A 22776-nucleotide genomic window follows, 5' to 3' on the forward strand; every position below is an offset into this window, starting at 1 on the left:
TGTTTCATAGAACAGAACTACAAAATTATACTGTATTATTAACTAGAATATGATATAGCTCAACTAAAATATTTCTATATTGAATTCACGTAGCATCTAGCATTTGGAAGTATTTAAATTGCTGGAACTGTCCATAGGCAAACAGTTGATACTGGTCTTTGTTAAACTTCGCAAGAATACTTTTATTAACTGAAGGGAACAGTTCTAATCTTGTTGTATCTTGTGCTACTTTTGATTTGGCTGAATAAAGTTTTGTGTAATTCCAAAGGGGTGATTTTTCTTTATGCCTACTTTATTTCTAGACTATAGCAGAGAATATAAGTAAAATAAGAGATGTTTTATTAATCTAAAAGCCAATCATACAGTATGCCTTTCATTTGATATATAAAGCAAATCTGCATTTCTCTTCCCAGTCTTTGCTCAATGTGGCTAGGGAATGCTCCCTAAATAACAAGCTTTTAAATAAATTATTATAACTATGAAAACACTCCACAAGTCCACTTATGTGGTACATAGTTTGTATAGATTTAAATTGTTGATGGTAAATATCTTAATTTTTTTTTCTAGGAAATTTTACCTGGATTGTTTTTAGGCCCATATTCTTCTGCCATGAAAAGCAAGGTATGAACTTAGGTTAGGTTCATCAAGAGATTTATTAACAAGTCTTTTTGGAATAAATTTTTTTGTTGTAAGAGTTTTATTTGAGGGAATGTCCACAAATATTGCATGTTACTTTGGAGTACCTGCCTCTTTCTAAGTTTTACTGGACCAGTGATTCTCAAATATTTCACCATAAATTACAAAATGAGCATTTATGTATTATTTTTTTTTGTGAATCCATGTGTTTGAAAGACTTACCAAATAATTTATCCTCTAAAATATGAGGTATTCGTCATTGCTAATCATACCTTCTGAACAGTGAGATTGAATTAAAGCCCAAAATAAGTGTATTTAACATTTTAGTGCATCTCTCCTTATCAGAGGTAAATGTGTGTGTGTGCCTGTGTATATACATGTTGTAAGTGATAAAATCTTGTTTCTGTTTTTCGAAACTTTAGAGACCTGGATGCTCCAGGTTGTAAAGCATTATACCACACATATATATCTCTGTCTCCTATACAGTCAAACTGAAATGAATGTCTTCACTTACACATTTAACATGGTAGATTCATTTTAATATATGTAACATATATTAAATGTTACATAATATATGTAACAATTTCCACTTCCTAGGGGATTCAGTCTTAGGAATTATGACAGTGCTACTAATTTGCTTTGAATTATGATGTGAAACATGGTATCACAAATGTTTTCCCCAGTACCTTATTTAGAAGTCAGTATTCTTGTGTATGATCTACTCTACCTATGGTAAGTTTTGTAAAAACTTATAAAAATTTTTTTCTATTTTTTTCTTTTCCTTCTTTGTTTTTTTTGGAGAGAGAAAGAGTGTAATAGGTGAGGAGAGAATCTCAAGCAGGCTTCACGCTCAGTGCAGAGCCTGATGCAGGGCTCAGTCCCGTGACCTTGGGATCATGACCTGAACTGAAATCAAGAGTAGGTTGCTCATCCGACTTCGCCACCCAGGTGCCCCAAAGACTGTAGAATTTTTAACTCTAATAATTTAATTTAATGTATTTATGAATATTAGGTGATTTGGGAGGTGTTTTTTTTTAATGTTTATTTTTGAGAATGAGAGAGCACGAGCAAGGGAGGGGCAAAGAGAAAGGGAGACACAGAATTAGAAACAGGCTCCAGGTTCCAGCTGTCAGCATAGAGCCCAACATGGTGTCTTGAACCCACAAACCATGAGGTGAAGTTGGGTGAAGACCTGAGCTGAAGTTGGACGCTTACTTGATTGAGCTACCCAGGTACCCTTTGTTTGGGAGCTTTTTAGAATTAGAGTCATTTCTTTGAAACTGGAAGGCTTTTTGACTGTTGAGGCACATATGAGAGTAAACCCTGTTTTAATGGTCTACAGCTAGGTTAGAAAGGCAGGGTGTTGCTAAAGAAAAAAAAAAAGAAAAGTACTAAGGAAAGGATAGAGTAGATAACTGTAGACTTAACTGTGATTTACTTAACAAAAGCCAAATAATGTAGTATTCACAAAATAGTATTCACAAAAATGTTTAGATTATTTGCTTTTTGTATTCCCACAGCATTTTATAAATACAGTATTTGTCACATTAAATTATAAGTGTTTATAGATCTCAAAACCTCTTCACCATCAACTTCACCATGGTCTAGTTATTAGACTGAGGAGAAGTGTCTATGGTGAAATTTGATTATTTCTCATTCTGAATCACCATAGAACAGCTTGTATTCCTTTTTATCCATCATCCTAGAAATATATAACAACAGCAAATAATAACAGATAAATCTTAGGGAATAAACTCCCTTTCTAGTTCTCATTTAGTTAAGCCAATTTTTTATTACATTTAAATGCAGTTTTAAAACGGGCGAATTTAGGCTCTTTGTCAGTAGTGAACATTTTCTATTTTTACAGTTTTTTTCTGTAGTTTGTTGGTATGAGTAAGATCATAATTTGCTTTATATAAATGAAAATCTATTGAAAAATAAGACTATTTTGTGTGCTATTACATTTGGGTCCATTTTGTTAAGGTTTGCTTTATTACTTTGTGTTAAAGCAGATTTTTATCCATAATTACATATATCTTGTGATAAAGTATCTTTCTATATCACAGATAAGTATAAATAAAGAATGGATATTGAATACATTTTGAAAGTTTAATAAATGTGAATATGGAACATTGGTTAAATATTAATCCCACCAAGTGTTTACCTCCCTTTTAACTCAGGGTACACTCAGGAAATACAAAGATAATTAAACTCTATCTAATCTATGCCAGACATAGGAAATTTTACTGCAAAAATTAACATTTTATACCTTTGAAAACCACATTTTCTTAGCTCAGGCTGCTATAATAAAATACCATAGACCAGTGGCTTAAACATCAGACATTGATTTCTCCTAGTTGAAGTGGCTGGGAAATCTGAGATCTCGGTGCCAGCATGGTTAGGTTTTGGTAAGGGCCCTATTCCTAGCTAGCAGACGGCTGTGTTCTTGCTGTATCTTTATGTGGTAGCAGACAAAGTCCTGATGTCTGTTCTTCTTTTCAGGGCACCCATAATTCCATCATGGGGGCTTTATCCTCATGACCTCACCTAAATCTCTGATTACCTCCCAAAGGCCCCACCTCCTAATACCATCACCTTGGAGGTTAGGGCTTCAACCTGCAGATTTTAGGGAGATAACAAATATGCAGTCCATAACAAATATAAATTATTCTCTGACTTCCCTGATGAATTATTAGTATTATGATTCTGGACTATTTAATGCAGAAAGTGGGAATTAAATATATGAGTATAAGCTGAAAGCTTCATAGAAAACTCAAAATTAAGAATTCTAGTGGCGCCTGGGTGACTCAGTTGGTTAAGCATCCGACTGCAGCTCAGGTCATGATCTCACGGTTCGTGGGTTCGAGCCTTGCGTGGGGCTCTGTGCTGACAGCTAGCTCAGAGACTGGAGCTGGTTTCGGATTCTGTGTCTCCCTCTCTCTCTGACCCTCCCCTGCTCATGCTCTCTCTCAGAAATAAATAATTTTTAAAAAATTAAGAATTCTGATTCCTTATGCCAGCATGATTTGTTAATTTATTTAGCAAAAAGATAGTTATTGAACAGTTAATATGTTCAAGGCACTGTTATACATACTTAATATGAATCTGCGAACAAAATCATTGTTCTTGGAATTTACATTCTAACCATTAAAAATAATACATCATTTCATATTTATATATACATATACTATGTTATATATAATATATTAAATGTGTATAACATGTTATATTAAATATTAACATTTTATGTATTAAATTGCTTTAAATTTATAGCCAAAAAGGTGCCACAGAATATAAGATATCATTTGGAGTTTCCAGTTAATTTGAGAGAAAAAGTTTTAAACTGAAATGTTAGTCTGTGAACTCTTAAGTTAATTCTGGCTTGTAGTAGAAAAGTAGACTGACAGAGGCAGAGAGATTTGAGCCCTGGTATTGCTATTAACTATGTCAGGGATGTTCAATAACTGTTTATGTCTTAGTGGTCCCTTCTAAGGAATAAAGAGTGTTGTCAGTATATGTAACTACCATTTACTGAACGCTTGCCATGTGCCCCAGGCACTGTGCCAAACAACTTACATATATTATCTTCTATAATTGCTCCAACCACTTCGTGGAAAGGTTAGTACTGAGCCACATAGCTCAGGTCATTAGCAGAGCTGGAATATAGAGCTTGGGATTCTCATTTCTCCAGAGCCCCTGCTTTTAACCACCACATAGTATTGATTCCCAAATAAATTATCTTTAAGGTCTCAACACGCTCCAAAATTATGAATGTAAAATAGTCCTATTAGCCTTTTGAGGATATGTAATATATATTAATCTTAAATCATTGAAATATCTTACTAATCACTTAGGTAAATTATTATAAAATGAGTTTTAATACCCTGCACTTAAGGCTTAGATATGTCTATGTAATTCTAATGTTCAGTCCTGTGTATTTTCAAACATCTGTGTTATAGCAAGTTGATGTTTTGTATTTTAAACTATTTCTCCCCCTTGTCCCTTTTTTTTTTTTTTACAGCTACCTATACTACAGAAATATGGAATAACCCATATAATATGCATAAGACAAAATATTGAGGCAAACTTTGTTAAACCAAACTTTCAACAGTTATTTAGGTAAGAATTATGGTTGTGATATATTAAAATGTTATGGGTAGCAAACATGTATTTTTATTTCAAGATGCTTTTATTATAACAGATTTTGTACATAGCTGTTTTATAAGGATGACCATATAGGTATATCATATAAAAAATAAACTTCCTTTAAATTCTTAAATAAGTAACTAATGTATACAACTTAGAGAGCTGCACTAAGTTTTTAAAGTTTCATAGTAATCCATTGAATAGTTATACTAAAATTTATTCAGCCTATCTCCTGTTGTTGGGCATTTAGATTGTTGCCAGTCTTTGCTAATATAGTAGGTATTCCTATATGTGTCATTTAATTCATGTGTGAATATATCAGTTGAATAAACTGTAGAAGTAGAATTGCTGCATCAAAGAATATGAGCATTTAAAATTTTAATGGGTGTTGCAAATTGCCCTCCAGTGAGTTTTATCAGTTTACATTCCCACTATGAAATGAATGAGAAGAGACTCTTTCCTTGGTATCTCCACGACAGATTATAAAAGTTCTTAATTTTTCCCAATTTTCTAGAGTAAAAATGATGTCTCACATAGATGTAATTTGCCTTTCTCATTTATCTTCTAATGAGTGTGGTTGAGCATCTGATGGTTTTTAGTTTTATTTTAACTTTATTTTAAAAATAAATAATATATATTACAGTGATGTGAAAGAGTGCAAAAAAGGTGTATAAATAAAGTACATCTTTTTCCTCCTCTAAACCCAAGCCCCAGCTTCTCTCCTGGGAGGCAGCTGCTATTAACTCTTAAATATTCTAGAGATACTGTGTATCTATATAAAAGCATATATGTTAAAGATATTTTAATGCTCTGATTTATTGTTTGTAAAAATGAAAGCAACTTGATTGTGCATCAGTACAGGACATTGTAAAATATATTGTGTAGGAGTGCCTGGGTGGCTTAGTCGATTGAAGGTCCGACTTTGGCTCAGATCATGATCTTGTGGTCTGTGAGTAGAAGCCCCGCATCCCGCTCTGTGCTGACAGCTCAGAGCCTGAAGCCTGCTTCGGAATATATGTCTCCCTTATTCTCTGCCCCTGTCCCACTTGTGCTCGCTTGTTCTCTATATCAATACATCAGACATATGTTCTTGTATATGTATGGAAAGTTTCTAGGTGAACAGACCAGAAATTTGAGAGTGGATGCTTCTGAGAAATTTAGGGTCTGGGTTGGGAGAGGGGCCTGCTTTTTTTATTGCAAATATTTTTATACTGTTAGATTTTTTTTTTTACCATGTGTGCACATTTTTCAGTTAACAAAAACATTTTTAATGATTATTTAATGATTATTTTTGTGAAAGAGAGAGTACTCATGCCCGTGAGCGGGGGAGGGGCGTAACATTTTGTCATATTCCTTCTAAATCTTACTGTTATACAAATGTGTATTATATATACACACATATAGACTTACATATATTAAAGAAAATGAAGGTGTTATATTTAAAATGCCATCCAATACATTTCTAATTTGTGTTTTTGTTTTTAGTACCAAAATGTCCTGTGTGCAGCTATTTTATCCTAATGGAAAAATTCTTTCTCCTTAGATTTAGAATATTGGCTTATAAATTGATAGTTCTACTAATAGTTTTTGACACTCAAAATGGCATGCAATAAAATATTTTGGATTGATGCTGAATTAACCTTTTTTCCATGAAGCTGTGTTTTATGTGATGGTTCAGTCTACACAGTCACTTTAAGATATAGCCATTGTCAGAATCCTTTTGGTTTTTACATTGGATTATCCTTGAATACTGAGTTCTAGCTTCTCTGTGATAAACCCAGAAATTACTGAAATTGTTAACCACCTAAGTGAATGCTAAAGACCTATAATTTTTAAGGCAATATAAAATTAATTTTGTAACTTAGTTACTTTAGTTGTATTAATAAACAGGTAGTCTTGGATAGATGAGAAATGGAAGTTTTTCACAAAATAAAATAAGTCTAGGGGCACCTGGGTGGCTCAGTCGGTCGAGCGTCCGACTTCGGCTCGGGTCACAATTTCATGGTTCGTGGGTTCGAGCCCTGTGTCGGGCTCTGTGCTGACAGCTAGCTCAAAGCCTAGGACCTGCTTCTGATTCTGTATCTCCCACTCTTTCTGACCTTCCCCTGCTCACGCTATCACTCTCTCACTCTCAAGAATAAATAAAACATTAAAAAAAATAAGTCTGGTATATGAATAATATCTTATTTTCAGTGTTTTCCAAAGTGTAAAGTTGTAGGACATGTGGTCTCTCAGTTGATTTTTGCTCTCCTGAAGGTTAATTAAAGCAGTGAATGTATGACTCCATCAGACCTCTGTTTTTTTTTTTTTTTTAATTTTTCTTAATGTTTTTATTTTATTTTTTTTTATTTCTGAGGGAGAGAAAGAGAGAGACAGCGTGAGCAGGGGAGGGTCCAAGAGATAGGGAGATACAGAATCTGAATCAGGCTCTAGGCTCTGAGCTAGCTGTTAGCACAGAGCCCGACACGGGGCTCGAACCTACACTCTGTGAGATCATGACCTGAGCCAGTCGGATGCTCAACCGACTGAGCCACCTAGGCACCCCCAGACCTCTATTTAGATTACCTCCTTCTATTTCAGACTCTGGGCTTCCTCTGAAGTGTCCTCTGTAGGGTTGTGAGAAGGGGTCATAGGGCCACTCAGAGAAGAATCTTTTAGTCCATAGGGAAGTTACTAGAAATAGAATAACAATAATGAAAACAGATACTTTTTGTCTTTATATTCTAGGTCCACTCTGATGTAAAGTTTCTGCCTTCTTGTGAAGTTTCAGTTTTAACCAGATCGATTTTTTGTACTATAAAATATCAGAGAAATGTTAACTTGTTATTTAAGGCTAAAGCATTTAAAAATGCTACACATTTAAACAGTATAAAATCTATGACCCAATTCTTGGGAATATGACACTATGAAAGTTGTTTTGCATTATTTTTTTGGTTGCCAAGAATTTTGAAAATTTTTTATACGTAGAATTTTATCTGGAAGTGTACTTATCACGAAATACTCTGTTTTCAGATATCTAGTCTTGGATATTGCAGATAATCCGGTTGAAAATATAATACGTTATTTTCCCATGGTAGGTATAAAGTTTTTTAATATTTAAAATTTGTGATTTGACCTCTTAATTATGGTTCTAAAACTTAGTAATAATTAAACTAATTCCTTCTTATACTGTTTTACTTTGTTATTACTGAAAATTGTGGGATTATATTTAAAGAATTACTAAAATCTTTAATGATCTCCAAATATCTGAAAAGTCACACTTTGAATTTATTAAATTCAAATTAAATTTTGGCTCCTGTATAATTTAAAAAATTTGTAATAGTCACTTTTGTAATATTTTGTAAATTCTTGAATTAAGGTAATTTGTATTCCTATAAATTAGCTGGATTTTTTTTCAATAATTTTTGTTTTACTGTATATTTGTATTTTATGCTTATATTAATCCAGATGTTTTATTAAGACACATTGTCTTTTGCCTTCAGACTAAAGAATTTATTGATGGAAGCTTACAGACTGGAGGTAAATATTTTCTTTACATAGCCAGTGTTTATTTTCAGGAGATTATGTGTTATAGTTAATGTTTTAGTTGCCATTGTCTTAAATGCAGGATATGGAAGTTGGCATTGATTGTAATAGACTATTACCAAATTTGTTTTTTCCCAATTCCTTGTTTCATTTGGATAGGCTTTCTTAAGTATTCCCTTGTATCTATTTTCGAATTGTGGGTCAGCTTTAAATATCTTTAATTTCAAAGTTTGTAGTTAATATAAATTGTAAAGCTTGAAAGTTAATAAATATCTAGGTGGTATGTATAAAATAAAATGTTTAAGAAACGATTTATTTTACTGTGGCATAATATATGGTTTCAATATATTTTAGTTGCTGAATTAGATATATTTTTTTTTGTCAGAATAACTTTCTTGTTTTTCAGGAAAAGTTCTTGTCCATGGAAATGCAGGGATCTCCAGGAGGTATGAAGTTAGAGATTATCTTTTTTTCTCTAGCATTTAATTAATGAGTTGTGTTTTTTATTTTTTTCTAAACCTTTTTCCCCCTCTTCAGTGCTGCCTTTGTTATTGCATACATTATGGAAACATTTGGAATGAAGTACAGGTAAGAAAGTACTCTGAAACCTAGCCAATTTAAATTCTCATTAAAATGAAGCTTAATGGAAACAATGTGGGAGTTTGAAGTTGATATTCTCCTCATTTTGACACGTAGTCATGTTTGATTCGGAAGGCCCTGATATTCCAGGCTTAGTCTCTTTTCCTTTGTAGCTTGTCTACCTTGTGTAGATTTTGTGGTTCTAGGGAACTAGTGCTAAATGTTATTTTAAGAAGCCATTACACCTACAGTTGGAGATAACCCTTGGAAAAGTAATTATTTACTACTGGAGAATTGTTTAGTCTGAGTTTAAAAACACTTAGACATACACACACACACACTCTTACACACAGATGTTTATTGCTTCCCTTGTTTAAAAGGCTAATTTATTACGTTTTCCTGTAACAGTAGTTGGGTGAAAAATTACTTAGAAGTTATTTCATCTTCTATTCATAATTCAGTGTAGTCTTTCTTATCCAGAACCAATTTTTCTTAGCATACTACCTGGATAAAAAAGAGAGAGCCCCAGAGCAAAAGAAAAACCTGGCCAATATACAGTGTTTCCTTTTCCTAGTGTGTCTTGTACAAGTTAGAAATCTTGTAATCATTGACACCTCCGTGTCATTCACTTCTCATCTCCCAAACTGACCCATTCATTACCAACCCGTTTTATATCACAAAGTATACCTTGAATTTGTCTTATCTTTCTCTTCATCGTCATTTAATCTCCTAATGTGAGCTCTAATCATGTCTCTCTTGGACTCTTCCAATGGTAGCCTTCTTAGTGGTTTCATGTATTCTTTTCTTTCTCTAGTCCCGTTTTTTTTTCTGCACTACAGTCGGAGTTATCTTTTCAAAAAGATAAATCGGATCATGTGATCACCTTACCCCCAAAAGCTCTCAAAGGTTTCTGATCCTTAATAATTCTTAACATGGCCAGTGAAACTTTGTATTATATGCCTATATCAACTCCTCCATCATTATACCATGTTCCCTGTTACTGTCTTCATTTGAGCTGTATTCAGCATTGGATCCACATGACTGACACATACTAGACATTCAAATGCTTGTTTAATTTGTTTGGTATCCTTTGTGTTTAAATTTCTTAAAAGAATCAGTTCTTAGGGATACCTGGGTGGCTCAGTTGGTCGAGTGTTTGACTCTTGATTTTTACTCAATCATGATCTCAGGGTCGTGAGATCAAGCCCCACATTGGGCTCTGCACTGGGCCTAGAGCCTCCTTAGGATTGTCTCTCTCTTTCCCTCTTCTTCTGTCTTTCCCCACTCCCCTGATCACACACATTCTGCCTCTCTAAAAAAATAAAAAGTGTCAGTTCTTAATATTATTTGCATGCAAATGCTTCATTTATTTAATTGAAAAAGATTAATCCTTGGTAGACTTTATGTTTTATATATTCTCTTTACTTTTGATGTCTTGTCAGTAATAATAATAGTGAAAATAGCTTCTATATATTGGTTCTGTGGCAGGTACTCTTCTAGGCTCTTTTATCTCATTTAAGCCTTAGAACAACACAAGGGAGTAGATATATTTCTCGTTTAAACAATGGTGATATTTTGAGCATGTGCTGTGTAATAGATGTTATACCAAGGTGTTTTACACTTATTATCTCCCATCTTTACAATAGCTCACAAGTTAGAAATTTTTATAATCCCCAATTTTTATTTTTATCTAAAAATAAAGTTTAGAAAGTTGAGCACCTTCCCTTAGAACACTAGCTGGTAAACAAGAGGGATTATGATATTTCATCTGACCATGCTGTTGATATTTCCTCTATATCTCACCACCTCTCTGTAGTACAACCTGTATGATTATGATTTCCTATTTTAGCTAAATTCTGAAAAAAGTGAGATTAATTTATGAAATACTAACATCACCTTTTCTTTTTTTGTTTTTAGAGATGCGTTTGCTTATGTTCAAGAAAGAAGATTTTGTATTAATCCTAATGCTGGATTTGTCCATCAACTTCAGGTAACTTCTTCATCTTTAATTAAGCTGGTCAGAAAATAGGATAATTAAAATCTTATGTCCATGTAGTTTAAGGGTAGAATTCACTTTAAATACTTAAAAATTGCCATAATCTATTCATTTAATTTTATTATTTTTTAACTTTTTATTTTTATTTATTATTTTTTAAATGTTTTATTTATTTCTAAGAGGGAGAGAGAGAGTGTGAGCAGGGGAGGGTCAGAGAGAGAGGGAGACACAGAATTGGAAACAGGCTCCAGGCTCTGAGCTAGCTGTCAGCACAGAGCCCGATGTGGGGCTCGAACCCACGAACCGTGAGATCATGACCTGAGCCGAAGTCGGATGCTCAACCAACTGAGCCACCCAGACACCCCTATTTTTTAACTTTTTAAATTTATTTTAAGTATAATCTCTACACCTAACATAGAGCTCAAACTCCGGACCCTGAGACCAAGAGTTGCACACTTCTCCAACAGAGCCAACTAGGCACCCCTTAATTTGATTTTTTATTCAAGTTTACATTTCCAGTTAAAAGTATTTTCTTCTTTAAAGTTCATTTATTTATTTTAAGAGAGAGTGAGGGAAAGAGAGAATCCCAAGCAGGCTCCACAGTGTCACTGTAGAGTCCAACACTGGGCTCAGACTAACAAATCGTGAGATCATGACCTGAGCCAAAGTCGGATGCTTAACCAACTGAGCCATCCACGTGCCCCTCAAATTTTCAAGAAATCTGTGTTTTCTTGAAAGTTACTATTACTGTGAAAAAAAGAATAAAGGCAAATTGTTAAATGTAAGATAAAACAGTTGATGTTAGAAATTTTTTCAGTTTTTTTCCTCTCTTTTGATTATACACAGAGATAAGAGTTTTGATTCTAAGTATACTATGTATAGCAGCTTTTATATGCTATTTTATAGGCTTTATCTTTTCCATGTTTTGAATTTTGTTGGTACTTAGAAGTTGAACTAAAACTACAGTAAGATAAACTTAGGAGGTATCTGATTAAATGGTTTATTTAATTTTTTCAAAAAAGGAAAATCAGAGATGAGAGAATGTCCTCTGGCTGATTCCACCCAGTTATGCAGGAATAAATCTTACATTGAGACATCAAGAGCATTACAAAATTGATTGTCTCAGTTACCAAGAGCATTACAAAATCGATTGTCTCAGTTACCAGGCTTTAAATTTTACTTCTCTTTTTTCTTCTTTCATTTTAGTTTTTACTTCATTCATTTAAAACAGAAACTGGTATCTCTTGTTTATGTAAAATGTTTCTTTTTACTCTCATTTTAATTGTTATAAAATATAAAACTAATAAGTTTTTGTCTTTTAACACTTGTATAAAACATGGTCTTTTAAAATTGATTTTGGTATTTGAAAAACTAATATATACTATATATACTTATGGTAATATATACTTAGGATTAAAATTCAATAACATATATGACTGTAACAGCATAATATTTTTATATGTACATATGCATCATAACCTCATATGATTGATTCTTTATACATAAACCTTTAGATTGTCTCTAGCCTTTCATTATTATGAACAATATTGGGAAAAGTATCCTGGTAGGTACATGTGAATATGCCTATAAGATATACATATAGAGAGAAGAATAGCTGATCAGAGAGGCATTTGAAATTTGATGTTATCAAAATAGTTTTTTTAAAGGCTTAAATAATATAAGCCACCAGGAAACAAAGAGTACCAGTTTCCCAATACCCCATTCAGTACCAATGGCCAAAAGTATTTTATCAGATTTTTCTGATCATTGCCATCATGGTGGTAAAAGTGGCAATGTCCATGGTTTGCACATTTTTCTATCAGATTCTTGGTCTTTTTGTCATTGGTTTGTAAGAGCTCTTTGTATATTAAGGAACCTATTCTTAGCCAACTGATTTGAAATGCCATTTTTATTATATACTGAATGCTTATCTATATTTGGGCCTGTTTCTGGACTTTGTATTCTATCCCATTGCTCTGCTTACTGCTGCAATTATATATTGTATAAGTAACTTACGGTATAGCTCACGATTTCCTTATTAATGTTCTTTCAAGAATTTTCCTGGCAAGTTTTTAACATTTATTTTTTTGCATAAACTTTACTGGAAAGAGCCCTATATTTTTTATATTATAACTATGCTTACCATTCAGAAAGAATTGACACCTTACATTTTTAGTCTTTGTCTCTAAGAATACATTCCATTTTTTCAAATCAATATCTGTGTCCGTTAGTGTTTTAAAGTTTTCTTTCTGGGGCCTCATGGGTGGCTCAGTCCATTAAGCGTCCGACTTCCACTCAGGTCATGATCTCGCTGTTCAAGCCCTGCATGGGGCACTGTGCTGACAGCTCTGAGCCTGTAGCCTGCTTAGGAATCTGTGTCTCCTTCTGTCTCTGCCCCTACCCCCTTCTCCTGCTGTGTCTCTTTCTCTCTCTCAAAAATAAATATTAAAATATTAAAAAAAAAATAAAGCTTTCTTTTTGTAGAATATATGTATTTTTTAATGAAGTTTACAGTACCCTATATTCAACACAGTTTACTTAGCGCAATAGCCAGAATCTTATTACAGGTTATCCCTCCACTTAAAATAAAAGCCACGGTCCTTATTTACAATAGCTTTTATGGCCTTACATTTGCAGTCCTTTACCTCTCAGTTCTAATCTCCTACTATCCCATTTGCTTACTATGTATGTTCCAGTCAAATTGACCTTCTCACAATTCCTTAAAAATACTATGCATGTTCTCATCTCAAGGCACTTGCCCTTATTCCTCGACCTAGAATGCTTTCCCTCAAATATCTGTATGGCTTGTTCCCTTAATTTTCTTTTGACTGCATTATTGCAATAGCTTTCTAATAGGTATACTTGCTTCTGTCCTTACTCTCTAAACTCCTATAATCAAAAGAAAATATTAGTTCGGACAAAAGTGGTAGCAAGGGAAAAGGTGAGAAGAGATCACATTTTGGATTTGGCAGTATAGCTGACAGGATTTGCTGATGGATAGGATATGAAGAGAGAAGATTAAGATGAATCTAAGCCTTTATGAAAGATATGAAAGAAACTCCATGAGAAGATTTCAGGGGAATAAAATCCAGTTCGGTTTGGGTTATGCAAAGGTTGAGAGGGCTGTTAGACAGTAGGCAGTTATACACATCAAAGTCCAGAGTTCATGGGAAAGAACCATATATCTAATTAGTATCATTATATAGATGCTATTGAAAGCCCCAAGATTGGGTGAGATCACTAGGGGAATGTGGATAGAGAAGAATTTCCAAAATAGAACCCTGATGTACTCCAACATGTAGAGGGTGGGGAGATGAGGAATGAGCAGAAAAGATTGAAAAGAATGGCCAATGGAAGTAGGAAAAAAATCATGGTGGCTTGTTGTTTGGGAAGTTAAGAGAAGGAAGTGTTTGAAGAAGTAGGGAATGGTCCATTGTTTCAAAGGCTGATAATAGGTCAAATAAGATAAGGGCTGAGAATTAACATTGGGTTAGGAACATGAGGTCATTGGTGTCCTTGACAAACAGTATAAGGCGAAGGATAAGCATAATTGGTCAGAGTTCAAGGAAAAATGGGAAGAGAGGATTGTGAACAGCAAGAATAGATAATTCTAGGAATTATGCTTTGAAAGGGGAATCAGAAGTGACAGCTGGAGGGGAAATTAGATATTAAGGGGGATTTAGTTTGTTTTCTAAAGTCTAGCATATTTGCTGTCTGGGACAATTCCTGGAGAAAAGAGGAAATTGATATTATGCCAGAATTGGATAGTATGGTCTATTCTTTGTTGATTCTATTATGTTTATTATTTTTGTGGTTTTTATTTTTTTCTCTCCCATTGAACTCTGAGAGTTTATATGCTCTTATTAGATTTCTTCCATGAGTCCTTTTATCTCTTCTTTGGACTCATTTCAGAAATGCCATATTCTCATTGATTTCATGGAGAATTAATCATTTTCATCTGCTTCATGGAGTGATTTTCATGCTGTATTCTTCATATGACTTTTGGTTATAGTGTTGCTTTTTTTCCTCTTGTGACATCTTTATGCTAAAACCTGCAGTGGTTCCTTTTTGATTATAGGTCGTATTTGAATTGGAAGTATTCTTAGATCAGCTATTTGCCCAACAATAAAGTTGTGGGAGAGGGACGTGAGTAGTGGTTGGGGAAGGCAGACAGCTTAAATTTTCCTAGTTGTCTTGGAAGACTTTCTCACCAACACTTTTCTCTGGTGGTATGACTACTCAGTGGAGTAGGAAGCAGAGTACCCCTGTGCCATAGATTTTTCTTGTTTAGAGTGTTGAACACCTCGTGCATGTTAGAATTACCCAGAGGAAGCTAATCTAAACTTAAATGAGAATCACTGGGTATAGGGCTTGGCCACGCACACACACGCGCACACACTTTTTTTAATATTAAAAAATTTTTTTTTTTTTTTTTGAGAGACAGAGACAGAGCACAAGCAGGGTAGGAGCAGAGAGAGAAAGAGACACAGAGTCTGAAGCAGTCACCGGGCTCTGAGGTGTCAGCACAGATTCCGATGTGGGACTTGAACTCATGAACTCTGAATTCATGACCTGAACTGAAGTGGAATGCTTAACTGACAGCCACCCGGGCACCCCTATATATATATTTAAAGCCTCTCAGGTGATTTTTAGGTATAACCAGACTTGAGAATTACTGGCTAAGCTTTTAACTAAGATCAGATGCTTGGCTTCATACTTCACCTTACTATCATATAGCTTGTATCTTGCAAAAATATCATGTTGTGGGCATTTACATTTTCCTTAATATGCCCTACCTCATCCCACAGCCTACTCTCATTTCCTGACTATCATACTATTCAAGGGCTTTAGTTTTATCTTAGGCACCACCTTTTTTTGGAGAACTCTGAAGTGTACCCATTCTGCCTGATTTCTGTACTCAGGCATCTTATGTCTTAGCTGGTTCCATTTTTTGTTTGTTTTTAATTTACTGTGAAATATAATACACATATAGAAAGTGCATAAAATGTAAATACACATCCATGCAATCACCATCAGGTCAAGAAACCAAACCTATGCTATGATCCCAAAAGCCCTTGTAATGCCCCATCCCGATCACAGACACTCTTTATTCTTTTATAAAGGTAACCACTGTTCTGACCTATTTGGTAATCATTTCTTTACTTTTTATTCTTCTCATATTTATGGTTATGGTTGTTTCCTAGTTTCATCAAATGAGGTGTTCTAGTTCTTGTTTTCAGAAAGGGGAGAGAGAAAGAAATGCCTGTTATTCTTTCATGTTTGGAAGTAGAGGTTTATTAATTTTAAGGGATTAGAAAACCAAATACATATTTGAATCCATTAAATGCCTTATATTAGTCTCATTTTTAAAGTGGCTCCTGGGTGACTAAGTCGTTTGAGCATCCAACTTTATCTCAAGTCATAATCTTGCAGTTTGAGTTAGAGCCTCATGTCAGGCTTTCCACTATTAGTGTAGAGCCTGCTTGGGATCCTCTTCCTCTCTCTGCCTCTTCCCCTCCTGCATGCGCACTCTCTCTCTCTCTCAAAAATAAATATTAAGTAAATAAATAACTTTTCAAATAGGGACTGATAACAGTATTAAGGTGCAAGAAGGAGAAAGGAGCAACACGTTAACATTAAAAAATATTTTACAAAACCTTTTTATCTTTATTGAATTTTATTTCACTTTCTTCTTACAATCATTTTATGAGATTGCTTGTTTGGGTTTGTGGTGTGTGTGTGTGTGTGTGTGTGTGTGTGTGTGTTTGTTTTAACAGAGGAGGTTAGAGATCATGTAACACCCCAAAGGCTTGTGTTTTAATAGAGGACGTCAGAGATCATATAGCTAATTTCCCATTGGCAGAGAACATATACTATCAGTTCAACATATGATAACCCTAATGCAAGCAAGTAGCTTGACTTGACTGTAGTTTCATTACTTAATGTGAAATTATGAGGTAGGAATATTAAACCTGCATTTTTCTTACAACAATATGGCACCAGATTTTTCAGTATCAACTAAGAATACCAATAATGTACATGGTAATCACTGTTTTGGGTACCCAAGAATTTAAATGTATATTCAAGTTAATTAAATCTTTTTTAGGAATATGAAGCCATCTACCTAGCAAAATTAACAATACAGATGATGTCACCACTCCAGATAGAAAGATCATTATCCGTTCATTCTGGACCCACAGGTAAGGATGTTTTTCATTTTGGAGAAGGTTGGGGAGATATGATGATATGAAAGGTAGAAAGTGTCTTTTGCTGTTTACTGGTTATAGTGAAAACTTCAAATTGTTTAGAAAACATTGGGTAGACTTTTGAATTAAAACAAGGTAATTGCAAATTTTAACTTTATACTGAATACGTGTGTATTATATTAAGCTTCTATTGTGTAAACACCACTGTACCTGGTTAATAGAATATGCTAGTTGAAAGATCACATTTCTGCTTGGTTTTAGTTTAAGTCTTTAAGCAGTATAACTGCTGTAAAGATTAAAATAAGAGGGATTTGGAAAAGAGGTTTTAAGTACACTCCATGATCTTATTAAAAATAAAAGATGGTTAATAAATGAAAGCATGTTTCAAGTTAAGCAGGGTGACTAATGTGAGCTACCCCAGTTTTTCTCTTGTCACTAATATTTCAGTCCCTTTCCCTTTCTTCCCTTTTTCAGAGCACACTCTCCCCTATTTTTAAAATTAATGATCCAAGCATGCTCTCAGAATCTTTTATCTTTCTTCACCAAGACCTTGTTACCCTTGTTTGTCTTCTTTGCTTTTAACTCAGTCTCAGCCTCTTTCAGGTTCATATATTGGCCTCCTATCAAACTCTAACTTGGTTCATTCTTGCCAGATTTACTTTCATAAAAGATAGTTCTAATGTATCTTGTCTGTACAAAAGATACATTAGATTCATTGGTTTAATTCCTACAGAAGAAAACAGTGTCATAGTAAGTAAAGGTGCTTCTGATCTTGGTAGCTCTCGGAGTTCCTCTTTATATATGCATTCCAGAAAACTGAACTTATTTATGATTTTATGTCTTCTTTTTCTCTAACTAGAGTCTCTCTACCCTTAAAAACTTAGTTTACACGTTATCTCGAGAAATGATTAACTTAATCTTCTTCCAGTCCCTGGTTATTTGGAACGCCTATCCTCTAGAGCTTTATTTGTACCTTTTCACTTTCTGCTTGCATTAGTTATTTATGTCTCATCTCTTTTAGAGCCAAGTTCAGCACTTCATCTGAAACTCAGCTGTAGCAGCTGTATTTAGCTTTATGGATAGAATATTTTCTTTACTCCATTGCCTTGATATTATACTTTGATCTGAATTAACATTACTACCATGATTTAGTCCAACCTTTTGGGCATAGCTTTTAAGCCTGTGCCATTGTTAGGCAGATAACACAATAAACCCTTTACCAGTTTAATTGTTCCCCTAAGTTTTCCTCCATGGAGACTCATATTTCTTGATTTTAACTATTGGCCATGAAGGGATAGCTTTGATTCTATGTGGAAAATTTCTGTACTAGCAGACCTGATGTAAAGAGTAGGTAAAATAAAATCTCTTCTTTATCTGCTCTGTGACATCCCATCCTTTCTCCTAGTTGTAGACTTTTTGTTTATACAACCACAGCTTCACTGGACAAATATTTTCAGCAGTGTCAGTGAAAGCAAAAAGATAATCCTATCTACAAAAATTCTATTTTCAGGCTATTTTAAAAATCAATGATTGTGGGGCACCTAGGTGCCTCAGTTGGTTAAACATCTGCCTTCAGCTCAGGTCATGATCTCATATGAGAGACTGTGAGTTCGAGCCCCATATTGGGCTCTCTGCTGTTGGGGTAGAGCCTACTTCAGATCCTCTGTCCCTCACCCTAGCCCCTCCCCTGCTTGCTCTCTCTCTCTCTCTCTAAATAAATAAATAAATGTTAATGTTTGTTATTTGTAATACCTAAGACATAGTTAATTCTCAAAAGGGGAAGTGTATCCTGTCATGAAGATATAAAATTATATAAGTTCCCATTATATGTTATATTCATGCAATAACTTTTAGGCAGTTTGAAGAGAACACATGAAGAAGAAGATGATTTTGGAAACATGCAAGTGGCGACTGCACAAAATGGCTGACTCAAGAGCAAGATTATAGAGGATGTGAATTTCTATTTGGGAAGGAGAAAATACTAGAGATGATAATAATGTAAAATGATAAAAATACAAATAGGTTTTTTTTTCCCCCCAATTATATGTTGCTTCCAGACATGTTTCTCTGCAACTTGTTGAGCAACATTTTAAGAAGATGTTGGACTTCTGCAATAGATGGCACTGATGGTTTTACTCCTTTTTTCCTTTTTTTTTTTTTTTTTTTTTACACTTTACAGTTTTATTATAAACCAAGAATTTTGGACTTGCAAAGAGGTATTATTGCAATAATGCACTTTTCATACTTGAAATTTATTTGTATGATATAAAGTTATTACTTTAACAAAATGTAAGTTGGGGGATTTGTTTATAAAATCTGGGTAATTTATAACGAGAATTTCCTAAAGTTTGCTAAAAATTCATTTTGTGTTCTATATATTACATTTAAAAAATAATTTTACAGTTCACTTTTATGATGGAACCTCTTACGGAAACATTAACAAATGCAGATATCTGCCACATATCTGTTTTAGTATAATTCAGTAGCTTCATTACCTTTTTATTTTTTTAAACTTCTTTATCCCTTATTAGTAATCTTTGAATCATGGTATTAGCCAGCTCTTCTTACTTTAACATGATCCAAGTATTGCTTCCATTCCTTTTATCCTCCTAATTTGTTTATTCTAAAGAAAAAAAGTATAATGAACAAATGAAGATGTCTTGCTTGGTAATACCAGATACTAAAAAACAAGGAGTTTTAGACTTTTGAGTGACTTTCTTTTTTCCTTAAAAGCCAAATGTTTGTTCTTTTTAGAGTTGTTTAGCCCATTTTTCTTTATCCAAAATAGTTCTAAATAGAATATAAAAACCAATGTAGCACTATTTTTTTCTAAATGAAGCCCAAAAGAGAAAAGTGCCTTGCATTATTAAAAAATTGAAAATAAAAAAATAAATCTTCACGACCTCTAAATTAGTATGTAGAACGGTGAAAAGTTTTAACGTTCTTCTGTAATTTCTTTTTAACTACACATTAATTAAAACAGAGTCTGAGGCTTAAAGAAACCTCAGTATTTAATGTGAAATATTTACTCCTTCATTTTGTTGTCTTAATTTGTTCTGGCTCAGATAGCAGCTTTTCTTGAAGATGCATTTATTGGGGAAGTGGTTTGTGAGAAACCTCATTGTATTTAAAATTAGTGTTTTAATTCTTTACATTAAGTTAATCCAAATTTCCCCATAATTTGCATTAAAATCACTATATGGATCCTTAATTCTCCATTATTTTTATTTATACATATAAAGATTGTTCTAAGAAAAACATTTTTGCTGTTTTAAGTATGCCATGAAGGGAGGAGAGGGTGTTTTTAACTTTTTATAGTTGATTTAGGGTAGCACAAACAAAACTCCTTTATATCTCACTTTTCAGTCCTCTCTTGAGGTGCTTTACTGATGGGAATGATTTCCATACGTTCCCTTGGTACCAACAGGTACTATGCAAGGTAACCCATTACACCAAGTTACTTGCGTTGCTTTCCTCCCTACAATGTAATATAATACAGTAAAAAGCTTTTTTAATCCAGCATAGCAGGAGAGTGGAAATGAATTTAAATTGTTTTTATTAATTTAAGAGTTAATTCCTATTGACTGAGGTGGTATTCTTCTTCTGATTCCCTTCTCTTCCCCTGTTTTACCACCTTGAGAAGAGCCTATTAATCCCACTGTGGTTTTGTATTCTGTTGTGTGATTAGGTCATGGTATGGTAGTCTAGTAGAGTCAAGATTTGCATTGTGTTCAGAAATTCCACTTGGCAAAGTGCCAGATAACACAGCTTTCCTGTATATAGATCACTATATAGGTCAGCAGAGATCTCTCTTGCAATCTAATAATCTGTGATGTTTCTTCATTCAGCAGAAATTCTTCTTAAAAGAATCCTCATACTACTACATTTAGGTTTTAAAATGAGGGAGTTAAGATTTTTAAAATAGTTTCTTAAATACACATATCCTCTCTAGTCTGGACAAAAATACAGATTTGGTCATTTATTAATTTAAAGCTGGTAATTTTCCACTTTTTCTAACCACTGTTAATTTTTATGTTGTCACTAAAGTGCCTGCCCAGCACTGTATATTAAAGACTGTCTCCTGAACACTAGGAAAAGGGACTATCATCTTCTTGAGTACAGTTCTAATGGGGACAAAACATGAAGTTTCTTTCATGTAAAAATACCCCATGTTTTTTTCACCTAAGTTCACCTAGTTCTGGTAGTCTTCTGTTTTATTCCATTTCTATAATTCTTTTTTCTACAAATGTTTTGTGATAGTTACTTGTAACATACCTATACATTTAACCAATCATGATTTATTTTCTAGACTATTTGAATAATGTATGAGTGATGCAGCACCCACTTTTAAACATTAAATACGTAATCTGGGCAAGGATTTAAAGTGAAATTGCAGGAAAACTGCTTTATTGTCCACTTTAAAAGTATGAAACAAGTATTGAAAATATTCAAACTGGAATGGCAGTATTCTTCTAATTTTAATTAGTTCATGTTAGTTTCTTAATCTATTAGGTGTCTAAAGAGCAGTTACCTTTATTTGTATCTACTCTACAGTGGAAATGTTAAACCATGATAGCTTCTGGCTTCTGATACCAACTCTCAACCACTTAACTTTTAGAGCAGAATATTTGTTTGGGGGGGGGGGTGGCTTTTGTGCTTCATCTAAGTTTAGAAGTAATGTCAGAAAATGTTAAGCATGTCTTTTTTAAGAAAATATAAGGTTTCTAATTGTCTAATTACCATGGTAATTCAAGTGAATTAGAAATATTTAACTGCAATCTTGAATTATAAAGTTGGGACGTGTATATATACATACATACACACACACACACACACACACACATACATACATATATATCAGGATCTCAACTTGATGTAAAGTAAATGAGCAGTTACCTGGCGGATTTTTTTTTTAACTGGTTTAATCCATAATTCCATAACAAACATAGATTCACTTCAGTATTTATCTTTGTCTATCCCAAAATGCTCCAATATTGAAATGATAGGAAATAACTAAGAATTACTAAAAGATTTTATTTTATTTTTAGAAAGATAAGTTTCTAGGATCTTTGAATGCTGGATTTTTTTTGTCTTACCCATCCATGGCAGCTAAAAAAGATATCAAAATATTCAGGTTTACATGTTAGCTCTCTCATAGGGAGTTGCCATACCTCACAGTTCAAAGTGTATTCTATAGATCAGTAACATTATACTGACATGTAATTGCAATTTACTATGCAGCAAAAATGATTCAAGAAGAACAATAACCTACAGTGTCTATTTACCTTTGTATAGGCAATTGCTTAAGTTACTCGGCTTTTAACATTTGTACTTGGATAAAATGCTTATGTCTGTATAGGAATGTCACAGTGCAAGATGCTGCTAGTCCAGGCACAAAGTATTAAAATTATTTTGTGAAGACTGGTGGTTGTATTAAAACTGTTGTGCCATTATACCTCAAAAAGATTGTAATGTTCATTTATACTGCTTATGCCTCAGAACTTTAGATTGTTGTCTTCTAGGTAAAGTAACCCAATTTTACTACCTCAGATTAATAAGGATGAATGAACATTCGGTGTTTGAGAAGCACTTAAGAGTATCTTCCAAAAACACTATGGTCACACATAAAAATTATGTTTAGTAGTCTAGGCAAGACCTGAATTTTTTGTCAAGAATATTTCTTCAGGA

At 33.7% G+C, this 22776-nt stretch overlaps 1 protein-coding gene across 1 annotated transcript in view; it reads left to right on the forward strand.

Moving 5' to 3' along the window:
* Positions 1–22543, forward strand: part of STYX (serine/threonine/tyrosine interacting protein) — a 35442-nt gene extending 12899 nt beyond the window's left edge. Inside the window, exons 3-11 of the mRNA XM_077768124.1 lie at positions 568–621; positions 4658–4755; positions 7795–7855; positions 8265–8301; positions 8714–8753; positions 8845–8895; positions 10804–10876; positions 16989–17082; positions 18943–22543. Coding sequence (XP_077624250.1) covers positions 568–621; positions 4658–4755; positions 7795–7855; positions 8265–8301; positions 8714–8753; positions 8845–8895; positions 10804–10876; positions 16989–17082; positions 18943–19016 — 582 coding nt within the window. The 3' untranslated portion in view covers positions 19017–22543. The remainder of the gene's footprint in view (positions 1–567; positions 622–4657; positions 4756–7794; positions 7856–8264; positions 8302–8713; positions 8754–8844; positions 8896–10803; positions 10877–16988; positions 17083–18942) is intronic.
* The last annotated feature ends 233 nt before the right edge of the window (positions 22544–22776 follow it).

Source organism: Crocuta crocuta, unplaced genomic scaffold (genome assembly GCF_008692635.1).
Source record: "Crocuta crocuta isolate KB4526 unplaced genomic scaffold, BGI_CrCroc_1.0 scaffold10, whole genome shotgun sequence".
NCBI lineage: Eukaryota > Metazoa > Chordata > Mammalia > Carnivora > Hyaenidae > Crocuta > Crocuta crocuta.